The sequence below is a fragment of the Clinocottus analis genome, unplaced genomic scaffold (assembly GCF_023055335.1).
Source record: "Clinocottus analis isolate CAN_PGR_092001 unplaced genomic scaffold, fCliAna1.0.p SCAF_4, whole genome shotgun sequence".
NCBI classification, from domain to species: domain Eukaryota; kingdom Metazoa; phylum Chordata; class Actinopteri; order Perciformes; family Cottidae; genus Clinocottus; species Clinocottus analis.
Genome location: NW_027176153.1, coordinates 11,184,208 through 11,198,045, shown reverse-complemented (window position 1 = coordinate 11,198,045; position 13,838 = coordinate 11,184,208). Strand labels below are relative to the sequence as shown.

Here is a 13,838-nt window from a genome sequence, read left to right as displayed (position 1 = left end):
GCCAAAAAAAGGGGTATGGGGTCGTTTCCTCATCTAGCTCATATGAATTGTCACTAGAAGTCAAGCCTTGTTAAAAAAAAAACACACACACACAGTTGTGTTGAATCAACACGGCTATAACGCTTTATCAAACCATGCATTTTTTACTCTCTTCACTCAGGTTTCTAGAACGTCTGGTACACCCTGATAAATGTTCTGGGGATGATGGAGAATCTCAGAGAACTTTGCAAATGGGTCACAAATAAGAATATACTGAAATATAGTTCACCACTTGTTTCATACATCTATTACACTCGACGGTGGTTTACCTCCACAGCAACCCCAAGAGAACCGACGTTTTCTGAGCTTAAACAAAACGCAAAAAAAGGGATCCTGAGCTTGAAATCGGATACAATCATGCAAATGTCATGTAATGTCGATGTGTTATAAGCTGTATATTTCTACTGTCAACCAGGGGATGCTTTGCTAAGGCCTCAGCTGCTCAAAATGCTGCCCTTCACCCTGAACAGACTGACCATCTCCCTCCAGCCGTCCCTGGAGAAGTTTGAGAGCCAGCTGCTGCATCTGATCAATGCTGACTGCCACAACACGGTAAGGCTGTGCTTCCCGAACACACACCGCCTTGATGGCCCACGCACGCAGGCACATGAGGGACAGTGACCGTGTCGTGAGATGTGTGCAACCACGTGTGCAACCACCATTCATCTTTCGATTCTCATACAGGCTGAGCTTTGAATTGCGCACCTAAGAATAGATGTTTTCCAAAAGAGGAAATATATTGACTCGTTTTTTCTGTTGCGCATATGCCTCTCATTATCTTACGGCCCTTCAAATGTATATGGCGTGCTCACGAGGGCAAAACTAATCCCCTCATAGTTTTGTGAAATAAACATAAATACATAGTAAAACAATTCATCTTTCAGAGCCAACTGATTAAAGATGACCACAAAGGCTTTAACATCTCTGCCATCTTCTCTCCAGCCCGATGCTTTCTTTTCCATGCTATCTCACTTTCCGTTTCTTCTGTGTGCAAGTGCAATCCCTTTTACAGCTGCCACTGCAATTTAAGGCACATCACCTCCCAAAGTAAATGGAGCTTATCTATTCTCTTCCCCTTTTCCTTGTCCACGGAAATCCAGATGGTTAACCACATTTGACAGGTGCAACTATGCACTGGCAATTATTTGTACAGTGGCTTTGCACAGGCCCTATCTGTCCACTTCAGCCTAAGTGAGACGTGTCTTTGGAAGGGTAGTGAATTGATATGACAGTGCTGTCACTCCGCATCACTTTCCCGCTGCTCTTTGATACCGCCGGGCTATATGCTCAAACTCAAACACAGGGAATCGAGGCGAGTGTTTAGAGTTTATTAAGTGGAGCAAATGGTAGGCACTAGTGCCTCTATCATGTACATTTATACTGTAAGTGCACTGTGATGGAATAACTGCATAAACGTTTGTGTGAGGAAACTGCTAGAGCTCACATGCTTGTGTTGATCGCTGAGCAAAGGATCTGCATGTGGGTCTGCCATAAAAGTGGGTTGAAGTTTTCATGGTGCAGTAAAGTTAACGATGTAATTATGATGCAGACATCTATTTGGTTGGGACCGATTTTTGTGAATGATTTTGTATTTCACATCATTTTTCCATTCTTTTAAAATATGATTGCTATTTCGAAACATTCAGTTCTCCTGAATAGAATATTTCCGCCATTTGAGAGTAACAGTAGGTGCTTTTTAAAACTAACAGAGCACTTACTAAATAGGCCTTTACATATTCTAAAACTATTTATACAACACGGGTGGAAAAATGTGAGCCCAACGCTAAAAGCAACCAATACCACAGAGCCTGTGAAGACTCTCACAAAAAGCTCTTTAACTTTTGAAAGGAAAATCAATGAATAAACAAGCCATCATTTGATAAATTTTAGACCACGTTTTAACATTTGACAAGGTGTTCAAAATACAAAATAATTGATGGAATAAGGGTCCTGCATGCTATTTATGCCGGCCTCCATGCTCTTTGTCAGCGACAGACCTCCATAACATGTTATAATTGGTTCCTGGTTGATCTGATCAACATTTCTAATCAGCCAGAGGTTATGATTTTTGCTGCCCTTGTGTGCAGGGCTTCAAATAAAATAGATAAAATAAGTCACAATAAATCATAAGCAGGTCTGTGAGGTTTCTTGTGAACAAACAAAAGTTATATCTCCATTCAGTCACACACACCAAAAAGTGATGTGTTTGTCCTTTGAGGTCAAGTGTACATATCCTCTCTCATTGAATCCGATATTGTTAACATCCATGTACAGTGTGTGTGTATGTGTGTGTGTGTGTGTGTGTGTGTGTGTATATATATATTTTGTACCTGATATGTCTACAGTATATTAGTGAGCGTGTAAATGTGACCCTGCCCTGGCCCACCCTCAGTCCCTTATGGGAGGGCTTAAAACTGCCCACATCCCAATGAGATGGAGCCGGTTCTTTACAGATGAGCAAGTCCATTTAACTAAAGCTATATCAAAGAGAGGCTTCATGGACAATCCGCCCTCAAAGCTTTCCATGCTGTCCTGCACCAGTACAGTAAGTCCCAAACTGCCGCCATGTTAAAGAAGCAGCAATATTCTCTGAAAGGTCCCGGAGAGAGAGGGGAAAAAACACATTAATTAATAAATTGGCACACAGGGGAAAAAAAAAATCCTAATTTAAAAGGCACATTGCCATTCAATTTGTTGAGGCACATTTTGTACTCCCAAAGGTGCAAACTCCACTTCCAGTGCCACCCTCAGGATAATAACTATCAATGCCTGTAGGGGCTAATGGGCTGAGGACTTTTTCATTTTTTGATATTAGTAATAGTACTACTCTACAGGATATTGTTAACGTACTGAGTACAAATATGCATCACTAAAAATCCCCCTATAGCATTGACCGCCTCATATTTATTGGGGGACATGGCAGTCGTGTCTCCTGTATGCCTGTGTATGTGTATGCCTGAATTCTTTTAGAGAGGGACAGTAAAGAGTCTGATATATTCAGCTATTTATACCCATTGCTTTTAAGGGCTTGGAGTAGACCAGACATCAGTTAGCCCCAGTGATGTCCTTCAGCACTTCCCGGTGGGAACCCAAGGCTTTCTAAGTGTAGTGTAATCTTTTTCAGTGGGTTTTACGTTTGCTCCCACTTTTCCTCTCAATTGGATATTCCCAGAATACCTCCACTGGGAGGCATCCAGGAGACAGCTTCATATAAGTAGTACAGTCGTCCCTCACTATAACGCGGTTTACCTATCGTGGACTCGCTGTTTCGCGGATTTTAAATTTTTTATTTTTATTTTGTACAGCGTACAGTATGAACGCGCATTGCGTTCTGCGCCCTCATGAAGCTAAGGGACTGTACTGTACACTCTTGTCAATCAGTCTCCTCTGTGCAGTGTCTCCTGTACAGGACAGAATACGTTCAGGACAGAATACGTCCGGATAAAAAGTCAGCGGCTCCCGGACAAAGAGGCGCGGTCAGAGGACCTCGTAGATTGATCATTAAAATTAAATTTGTTAAACATGTTGGGGCTTACATTTTAAATTCGCGAAACTTTGAGAGTGTTTAAATAAGAGAGAAATGTGAGAAAATGTTAATGCCTGTCTGAGAAAAGTGTATAAAGGTGTGTGGTTAGGGGTTTTACGGACTTAAAACATGTATAATAATGGTAAAAAATAAAGCTCACTACTTTGCGGATTTCGTCTATCGCGGGTTGTTTTTGGAACGTACCCCCCGTGATAAACGAGGGACCACTGTATATACACAAAACCACCTGAACTGACTCCTTTCACGGTGTTGCTCCATTTGGGTATCTGAGCTCCTCGTGTTGTCTCTAAGGACGTTGCACATAGATCATGATGAAAGCTAAGGGTGTGACTGTAGATTGACAAGGAAATTGAAAACTTTAAGTGAAGATAAAATGTTCAGCAAAGTGGTCCAGACATCTTTATTGACGTCTACATATTGTGTTGGCGGGATTCGTCATCTCCTGGTGAACCCTGGTGTGAATGAAGAGCTTCTGTACAACATGGACTCTGTTTGTCCAGACATTTGGATCACAGACAATCACTCCGGTAAACAAGTAGTGGCTGTACCTGTGCTGACGAGGTACAGTATATTACATGACACCATATCTAATTTAATGCAAACTACTTCGTCTTCTTTTCCACTGTGAGGTAAGTGACAAGTTAGCATAGAGAATCATCTAATTTTAGCGTTCACAGTTTTCTTTGAGTTTTTTTGGTTTCTCGTTTGTGCAATGTTCTTTGACGGTCTTCACAAGTTGTGTAGATTCATAAAATGTTCTATTATAACTCAGTGGTATGACGACATTGTCATGTCTGCGAGAGGTGTTAATACATGCAGAAGTCAGCCTGATTGCAACTTTTAATTAAAGGGTGTGTGTGTGTGTGTGTGTGTGTGTGTGTGTGTGTGTGTGTGTGTGTGTGTGTGTGTGTGTGTGTGTGTGTGTGTGTGTGTGTGTGTGTGTGTGTGAGAAAGAGGGTGTGAGAGAGAATGAGGCAGACAGAGTGTGTGTGTGATCTCTGCGTGACCTTTAAAAGTGTGACTCCAGCTGGATTGTCATCAAGCTGTCTGTGAAGTGATGCTGACACCTTACCTGCCAACTCACTCTCACTGTGGTGTGTGTGTGTGTGTGTGTGTGTGTGCACGCGCTTGTGACTCCATGCCAGCTTGTCTGTGCTTAAATTGGTATCGAGGCAGAATCGGAGTGACAAAAAAAAACAAAAAACGAAGAGGAATGTGGGGGTGGCGGATGAATGTACAGTGCAGCATGAGACGAATCCTTTATGCTGGCTGCTGGTCTGACATACAGTCTTCACATAATCTCCCTATAAGTATTGCTATTTTTAGCCCGACAAACTATCAGAGAGTGTGGCTTCTTTTTGCAGTCCACTTTCCCATATATTATACAGCCTGTGCCCTAGTTGATGTGCTTTTCATGTGAAATACATCAGCTGCTTCACATAGCTTCACAGCATATATACGTTAATGAGCACAAGGTCATACTTTAACCGAGGTCTCAAACCTCTACAAACCCACTCTGACCTAGAGTTAAAACTATCACTATTCATCTTCAGGGTTGCTTGAACATGTCTGCTTTGCCCAAATTTGAGTGAAGCCAGAGGCTAGAGCACCTCAACTGACCTATGGCAACCGTTCACCTGTATCTCCAATAAAATAAATGACTCCTGATGAAAGGACCTGAGATCTTGTCAGAAAAGACGTAACAACTTGGCTTGCGATCAAAAGACCTGGGTGCCCAGAAGACGATGAAGAATAGGAGAGAAGTCGACGAGGACCGATGCCACGCCTGAGGCAGAACAAAACGCCCTAGGCTGATTTAATGAATGGAGAAAGGCTCATGCAACAAAGCTCCAAGAAGTTTTCATTTGTCCCAAAAAAGGAAAACTCACTCAAAGTAGTACTGCCCTTGTGGATGTGGTACTATTTTAAAAAAGACAAAAGAGGTTGTGCATTTCGGAAATAGCAGGAGTCTCGTACTTTGGTCTCTAAGGACGCCGGACGGAGTTTGGCTGCACCTCTTGACTGTGCCAGCTGAGTGCTTTCTCCTTATCATTGTTCGGCCTGCAACCGCTGTAACTGGTGCACTGCAAAGGAATGTGCTTTAATGCACTTGGCTCACATCAATTATTCATGAAATGCAGGTCTTCGTAATGATAGATGATCCAATGATTAGACGAAATAGACTGCGACTGGATATAGACCCCATAAGTCAGACAAGGCGGGGAGCGTACTGTGGTTGACGGAAGAGAGGGGAATTCATAAAGTTTGAAAGCCTTCAGAGTCACTGCTTCTTTACCCGGTTTGCCCTCTGTTGAAATGATGTATTTGGAGAATCTGAAACGTGACCTTCAAGAGAGCGAGCATACTTCTACTGTGAGATACACAGAGCAGATACTCATCAGTAGGATCCATCAATCACCTGTGGGATCTCAACTATTGCAAGTATTGCACTATTAGGAGTCTTTTGGAAGTTGCCGCACTGTTTTGTACTGACCAAATGGGGTGCATGAGGTGTTTCTGATTCAGATTTCAAATTCTTTCTTGTTGACTGTCATGCAACAGGATTCTCTCCAGGTGCAGTATGTCGGATTTGGCGGCATTTAGCGGTGAGGTTTCAGTTTGCAACTATCTGAAAACTTCACCCCGTGTGCCAAGTGTTTGGTTTGTCCGTTCTGGGCTACTGTAGAAACATGGCAGCCATCTCTGTGAAGAGGACCCGCTCCATGTGTGGATACAAACAGCTCTTTCTAAATTAACGAAACCACACATTCCTTATTTTCAGGTTATTACACACTAAAGAAAACATTCTTTTTCTGTCAATAAAGCCACCTAAATGCAACACATTGTCCCTTTTTTAAAAGTCTGAAGAAAAGAAAAATCCCACATCTCGTTGACATGGTTTTGTTCAACAAAACGCAGGGTATTCTCATCTCATCCTAACTATTACTTGTTCAGGAGTAGAAGAGCTCCCGAACGATAAGATAAGCAATAGGATAAGATAAGCAAAAATGTACTGATTCCACGCAAGGACATTTAACTACCAGCATCCAGCGTCATTTATCGATTGCCTTCCATGAGGCCTGTCATGGGCTGCCAATGCGGGTGCTGTAATTCCAGATACTGATGTCGCTGAAAATGACGTACTTCCTCACCTAAAAATGGCTATTATGTTAGTTAGTTTAATGTTGGAGAAAACAATTAATATGAATGCTGTTTCTGCATTAAAGCATGACTTCCTTGGGAGTTAGTTTTGCTGAGTTCATCATCGTCTTGATCAAAATTTGCCACGCTAGTATATTTTGTGAATTCAAGTTAATAAATTCTGGTTACATGCATTCAAATTACCGGCTTAATCGGACTGAAATCCCTTATATCCCTTTCATGTAAACATCTTTGTTCAAATAATTGTGGTCTGACTACGATCCGATTAACACCCCTGGACAACTTGATTCAACCGGGTTGAAAATTTGGACATCGCAGAAAGTAAACGGTGAATTGGATTAGCAACTGGACTATGCGTCTTTGCGCATGCTTGAGATTCCGCCGCCCTCCTCCCTCTCTCTTATGTCGTGACCCGGAAGTCGAAAGAGACGATAAGTTGTCACTGCTGGGAGCTGGCCGGCAGACACAAACAAACAACGCCATGGACAACACAAGAGGCACCACACATTTTTGGACCGAAGAGCAGACACAATTTTTGCTTCATGTATTGAAGGAGTTGATGGTGGTGGTGGTGGTGGTGAAGAGGTCAAGCGGAAATGGCTGTATCACCACTTGTTGTAATGAAAACAGCGCCACCTATCGTATCAAATATGACATGCTTTCAGCCAATGATTCGATTTATTCACTGCCATGTATATTAGGATAATAGCAGTTGCCCCAAAAGATAGCATAGTCCGACTAAAGCAAGATTCAAATTGATACTATCATGGAAACGCACTGAGTGCCGTGGAGCTCCTTTGTTTTTCCAAAGGCTATACAAAATACATCAATGGGCCACACTGTTACTCTGGGTAACATGTCCCCGCATTATCATGAAAACACACATACCGTAGATTATTTAATGCCAGTCCCATATACAAGATCATGCTGCTGTAGAAACTCAATGGAGCACAGAGTAACGTTTGTTTAAAAATTACACTGTCCAGTTGTTTAAGGAGATGTTTTTAACAAAACTACACCGGAGGAGTTGGAGGGATTCTCGGAAGTGAGAAATAAACTATGTAGTTGTGACCTGTTATTAAAGATTTATACCCTCAGTAGGAATATATATATATATATATATATATATATATATATATATATATATATATATATATATATATATATATATATATATATATGTGTGTGTGTGTGTGTGTGTGTGTGTGTGTGTGTGTGTGTGTGTGTGTGTGTGTGTGTGTTTGGAGCTAAGTGCTATAGGGTGGGGAATATTCAGAACATATTTACGACACTTTATCGGTGGAATTTGTTACATTACATGTCATTTAGCTGACGCTTTTATCCAAAGCGACTTCAACCGTAAGTACGAACTAGGAACAGCAAAAATCAAGACAGAACAATTTCCCAAATAAAGTCAAACTACAAAGTGCTATGAATGAGAGACATCTAAGTGCTGCCTAAGTGCTGCTGTCATTGTCTTTATTCAAGGTGTAGTCGAAAAAGATGAGTTTTTAGTTTGCGGCGGAAGATGTAGACACTTTCTGCTGTCCTGATGTCAATGGGGAGCTCATTCCACCATCGGGGAGCCAGGACTGCAAACAGTCGTGATTTTGTTGAGTGCTTAGTTCGCAGTGGCGGGGCGACAAGCTGATTGGCTGAAGCTGAGCGGAGCGAACGAGCTGGTTTTACCATGTAGGTCGGACCTGATCTGTTCGTAGCACGGTACGTAAGTACCAATGTCTTGAAGCAGATGCGGGCGGCCACCGGTAGCCAGTGGAGGGCGCGGAGGAGTGGAGTAGTGTGAGTGAACTTCGGGAGGTTACAGATCAGTCGAGCTGCTGCGCTCTGGATAAGCTGTAGAGGTCGATTTGCATTGGCAGGAAGACCTGCCAGGAGGGAGTTGCAGTAGTCGAGGCGGGAGATGATCATGGCCTGGGCCAGAACCTGTGCTACCTTCTGTGTCAGCAGGGGACATATTCTCCTGATGTTGTACAGCATGAACCTACAGGAGCGTGTTGTTGCGGTGATGTTGGCAGTCAGGGAGAGTTGACTGTCAAGTGTCACACCAAGGTTCCTGGCAGTTGGGGTCGGGGCCAGCACTGCGTTGTTGAAGGTGATCGTGAGGTCTTGGGTAAGGGAGCCTTTTCCTGGAAGGAAAAGCAGTTCAGTCTTGTCAGGGTTGATTTTCAAGTGGTGTGTGGACATTCACTGAGAAATGTCAGTCAGACAGGCAGAGATTCGCTCAGGTATCCCTGTTTCTGATTGGGGAAACGAGAGGATCAGTTGGGTGTCGTCAGCGTAGCTATGGTAGGAGAAGCCATGCGAGCGAATGACAGAGCCGAGGGAGTTGGTGTACAGCGAGAAGAGGAGAGGACTGTGAGCCCTGAGTGACCCCAGTAGTGAGATGACGAGGTTCAGACACAGATCCTTTCCAACTTACCCGGTAAGTGCGATTATCGAGGTATGATGAGAAGAGGGAGAGCGCAGTGCCTGAGATACCGAGATCCTGGAGGGAGGAGATGATGATCTGGTGGTTCATGGTATCAAAGGCAGCAGTGAGGTCTAGAAGGATGAGGACAGAGGAGAGGGAGGCTGCTCTAGCAGTTTGGAGCTGCTTAGAGACAGCAAGGAGGGCCGTCTCTGTGGAGTGGCCTGCCATGAATCCAAACTGATGAGGGTCCAGGAGGTTGTTCTGGTGGAGAAAGTAGGAGGCTTGGTGAAAGATAGCTCGTTCCAGAGTTTTGGAAAGAAAGGCAAGGAGGGAGACAGGTCGGTAGTTGTTGACTTCGGACGGATTGAGAATGGGTTTCTTCAGGAGAGGGTTAACTCTTGCTTTCTTCATAGAGTTGGGGAAACAGCCGGTTGCGAGGGAGGTGTTGATGAGATGGGTGAGAAAGGGAAGAAGGTTAGGAGTGATGGACTTGAGGATGTGAGATGGGATGGGGTCCAGAGGGCAGGTGGTTGGACGGGCGGAGGTCACCAAGGAGAGAACTTGATTAGGAGACAGGGTGTTGAAGGAGGACAGCGTGGGGGAGGACGGAGTTGATGGAGGTGAAGTAGTAGAAGAAGGTCGAGTGGTGAATGAGCGGATGTCATCTATCTTTTTTGTGAAGTAGTCAACGAAGTGGCTCGGTTGAAGGGTTGATGGAGGAGGAGGGAATGGGGGGTTGTCAGTAATAAAATTGTATGACGATGCCAGCCTTATCCTTTAAGGTTATATGATATAGCATGTGTGCGTCCTATCGGTCACAGTTGGACTGTGCTAGCGTGAGGGGTCTCGTTCCAAGTGAACCAATCATGTGCTCACGGTGGTGTGAAGTGTGCAATGGATGTAAGTTTTATGAGTTATATTATGCTTGGGGACGAGAAGTGGTATGAGGAGGGGAAAGAGGAAGGCAGCAGTACGAGTGTGTGTGTGTGTGTGTGTGTGTGGGTGTGTGTGTGTTTGACTTAATATTTTTGGTTGTGAATTATGGGAGTGTTTCAGCAGTAGGGCAACAGTGATTTATCAGTGGAAGCGCTGTGCCAGTTAAAATCTGTTAAGGAGCAGGGGAGTGGGAGGATGAGAGCGGCATGCTAATGATGCTGCCACTGTTTCTTGCCATGGATGACTCACCCTCAATATGGGGGAGCTAACATCCACTGTGTGGGTAGCAACACATACACACACAAGCACACACACACATCACGTCTTGGCATGGATGCAGATGTGCCGGTGTCCTGACTGGTGTGTTGGTAAAAATATTGAAAATGATACGTTAACAGCCAGCAAGCGTCTCCTGTGTGACTGTGAAGTGATGTGTGATCGTCACGAGTCAGAAAGACGTCTTTATTTTGCTCCCTGGTTTTCAAAAGGTAAGAGACATACAGTTGTGTAACTGACTTGGTAATTGGCTTATACGAAACTCATGTGGGACATAATTTCATCTGCTTTCTCGCTCTCTCACACTCTTTTCTTTCTCTCTCTCTCTTTCTCTCTTTCTCTCTCACAACCCTTGAGATGACAGTTGCCATCTGTGGCGTTATTGTTATCTTTTTAAACAGCCTACACATTGATTTTACAAAGTACTGACACAAAAACTTACTGACGAATAGCTGACGGCTTTTATCCCGCCATACAGAGAGAAAAAAATACACTTACCACCTAAGTGTTTTTCAGCTTTTTATTGGCCTTTTATAGCTTTTAGTGCAACATTTTTCACCACATGTAATACATTGTAAGGACAAAATTAAATGGCAACAACTGAAAAGAGGTTCGATTTGACCAGAATCGATAGATGAGAGGAATTCTTGTGCGGTCATGAAAAAGATCACCCCTGTTATAATGCTGACCTGTGACAAAATAAATGAAAGTCTGACTTTTTCAGAGTAAGTGTTGAATAAGATGGTTACCAGAACACCTGATATTAAAAAAGGCGAGCCCTCCTCAGCCAAAGCGTTTCTCTACATTATTGCCATATTCATTTTCTAACATTTTTTGTTGACATTTTGGTTGTTCTGCATCTCAGGTTCTGGAGAACGCATATGTGTGCAGCTCCATAGACTGGCATCAGACACCGTGTGTGTGTGCGCGTGTGTGTGTGTGTGTCTGTGCGTCTATTTGAGTAGTAGTGGGCGGCTGTAGCTCAGGAGTGGTCGTCCCGTTTCCACAATATAGCCGGTTTGATCCCCGGACCCTCACTTGTCGAAGTGCCCCTGAGCAAGACACCTAACCCCGAGTTCCTTCCCGGGCGCCTCACAGGGCAGCCCACCGCTTCTTAACCAAGGATGGGTCAAATGCAGAGAAGAATTTCCCTAAGGGGATTAAAAAAGGATGTAAACGTGTGTGTGTGTGTGTGTGTGTGTGTGTGTGTGTGTGTGTGTCTATTTAAGTAGCAACAATGCAAACAGATAATTTAAATGTAATGACATATTATGTGGGTAATCAGAATCATGAGGGGACATTTTTAATTATATTGTCAAGACAAGTGTGAAAAGATGCAATTATCCTATGAGTCATACAATCATTTCTGCTATTTTGCTTATTATATATTTCAGTGAACTCTTTGGCAGCTTGGTAACCGCGGCTCTTTCACATGAACGTAAAGACATCGTCCTCTCAGTGAGCAGTTATCTTCTTCACTTTGAAGGTACGACATTTCAAATTCCGAGCGTATCGAGGAATGAGGGGTCGCCCTCCCCCACTCGGCTCTCAACATGGTGGAGGCTGTACTGTATGTTTGTGGATCATTTTGTTTATTATATAAATGATTTGTCTGACCAAGAGTCCAAAACCCCAAAGTATTGTAACCCCCCTGTCGCTATTCGATGATGCCCTTTGCCATCCACTATCCATTGTTAGTCAAAGCACTTTGTAGACTCTGTTTTTAAAAGGTGCTTTATAAATAAAGATATTATTATCATTATTATGTTTTTGGGGATTATCATTACTCATTGGTAGCAGGTATCAGGCTTTCGGAGGCCCCTATTGAGACATCTGTACCTGCTATTGATCAGAGCCTCTAAGCCCCGTCGTGACCATTTATGAAGCCCCCGCCCGGTGATTACGGGGTCAAGAGCCATTTTCTGCCTCAAGCTTTTTCTGTCCCAGTTGGAGCTATTAAAGAGAGCTTGCGTTCTCACTTCATCTCCTGGCCTTTAAGCACAAAAGGAATAACCTTCAAAAACTAATTCCTCCTTCTCCTGAAAATCGACACCCATTTCCCCTTAAACTAGCACAATGAGGCAGCTGCCGCCTGCGCTCCATTTCTCTTCCAACTGTGATTATTCCCAAATTCCCTCTAAATGACTTTCTTTCTTTCTTGAGCAGGTCCATTTTATTCAAATGACAGCGTCCCCAACTAAATCAATTATGCTTACTAATATGTCATCCTCACCCCTCTGTCTCCCACCGCCTCTCCCAGCAGTTGAACCGGTAAATTGAATCCAAGAGAATCTTTGTTGTTACTATTCAACGATGATAATGCAATTTTCAGGTGCAAAGACCAGGGGCGTCTCTAGGAGTTTGACACATCCGGGGCTTAGCCCAGAAGAGTGAAGCAGATGTGAAATTTTTAGACAGAGAAACACTTTCCACATACCCTACAGGTACATGCTCTTCTTGACTGAAGTGATTTGAGGCATTTCATGGTTACCAGTTAATACAAAATAGGCTAGCAATTTTCACAAACTTCCCTCAATAGCCCAGGCACAAAATTGCCCCATTTATCATGTTGAACATACCAACAGCAACCATTTAGCAACAGTAAACATTAAGATGTTTAATGAACCATGCATCTTGTCATGTACAGTATTTACATTGTTTTAATTTATATTTAATACTCTTTACATACTCATATGTATTTATTATTTACATATATTTAACATAATTTAACATACTTATTAACATAATATTTGTAACTCTTACAGGTCTCAGGTTACGTCTCTGCCTTAACTGTTCTTAACTCAACCTATTGTCTTTGTTGTTTGCTTTTATTATTGTACTTTTTACGTCTTTTTTTCCTTGTTCATTTGTCTTTAGTTTTACTTTAAACATTTGTCTTGTACAGTATATCTGTCTTAACTTGCACTCTACACTTGACTTTACATCTTGTTTTTCTTTTTCTTTCTTTCTTTCTTTTCTTTCACTCTCCACTTGAATTTCTTCACTCTCAGTTGCTATCTGTTTATAATTTATCATTGTTACTCAAACCTGTCCTAAAACACTGTTTTATCGAAGCATCAACATAAGATAACCGTAGTTTGAGGATGTGATCTTTAAAAAAAAAGTTTAAAAAAAGTGAGGAAACAATCTTCTACTTCTGTACTTCAGAGGTGGTTTTTGTCATTTTATTTTGGATTGAAATTTATATGAGGGAAGGAAGAACAACAACACACTCACCAAAATGAAACAAAAAGGGCAAATGCGTGTGTAAATACCATTCATGTGGACTATAATAAAATAAAAAAAACATTATACAATCTTCCACAGATGAGGTAACTGTATTTCCCGTGGAGTTTTCTTTCCGAGATAAGATATATTTTCTACCAGAGTTATCTCTGACTTGCTGGCAGGCACTTTATCCCCAACACAGATTTCAAAGGAATATGG

The 13,838-nt window shown here is 42.6% G+C and overlaps 1 protein-coding gene across 4 annotated transcripts in view; it reads left to right on the top strand.

The window, feature by feature from the left end:
- Window positions 1-13,838, top strand: part of nphp4 (nephronophthisis 4) — a 143,148-nt gene that overhangs the window by 31,409 nt on the left and 97,901 nt on the right. For all 4 annotated transcript variants that reach the window (XM_068598078.1, XM_068598079.1, XM_068598077.1 and 1 more), the window contains one exon: window positions 455-591. In XM_068598078.1, the coding sequence (XP_068454179.1) occupies window positions 455-591 (137 nt within the window). The remainder of the gene's footprint in view (window positions 1-454; window positions 592-13,838) is intronic.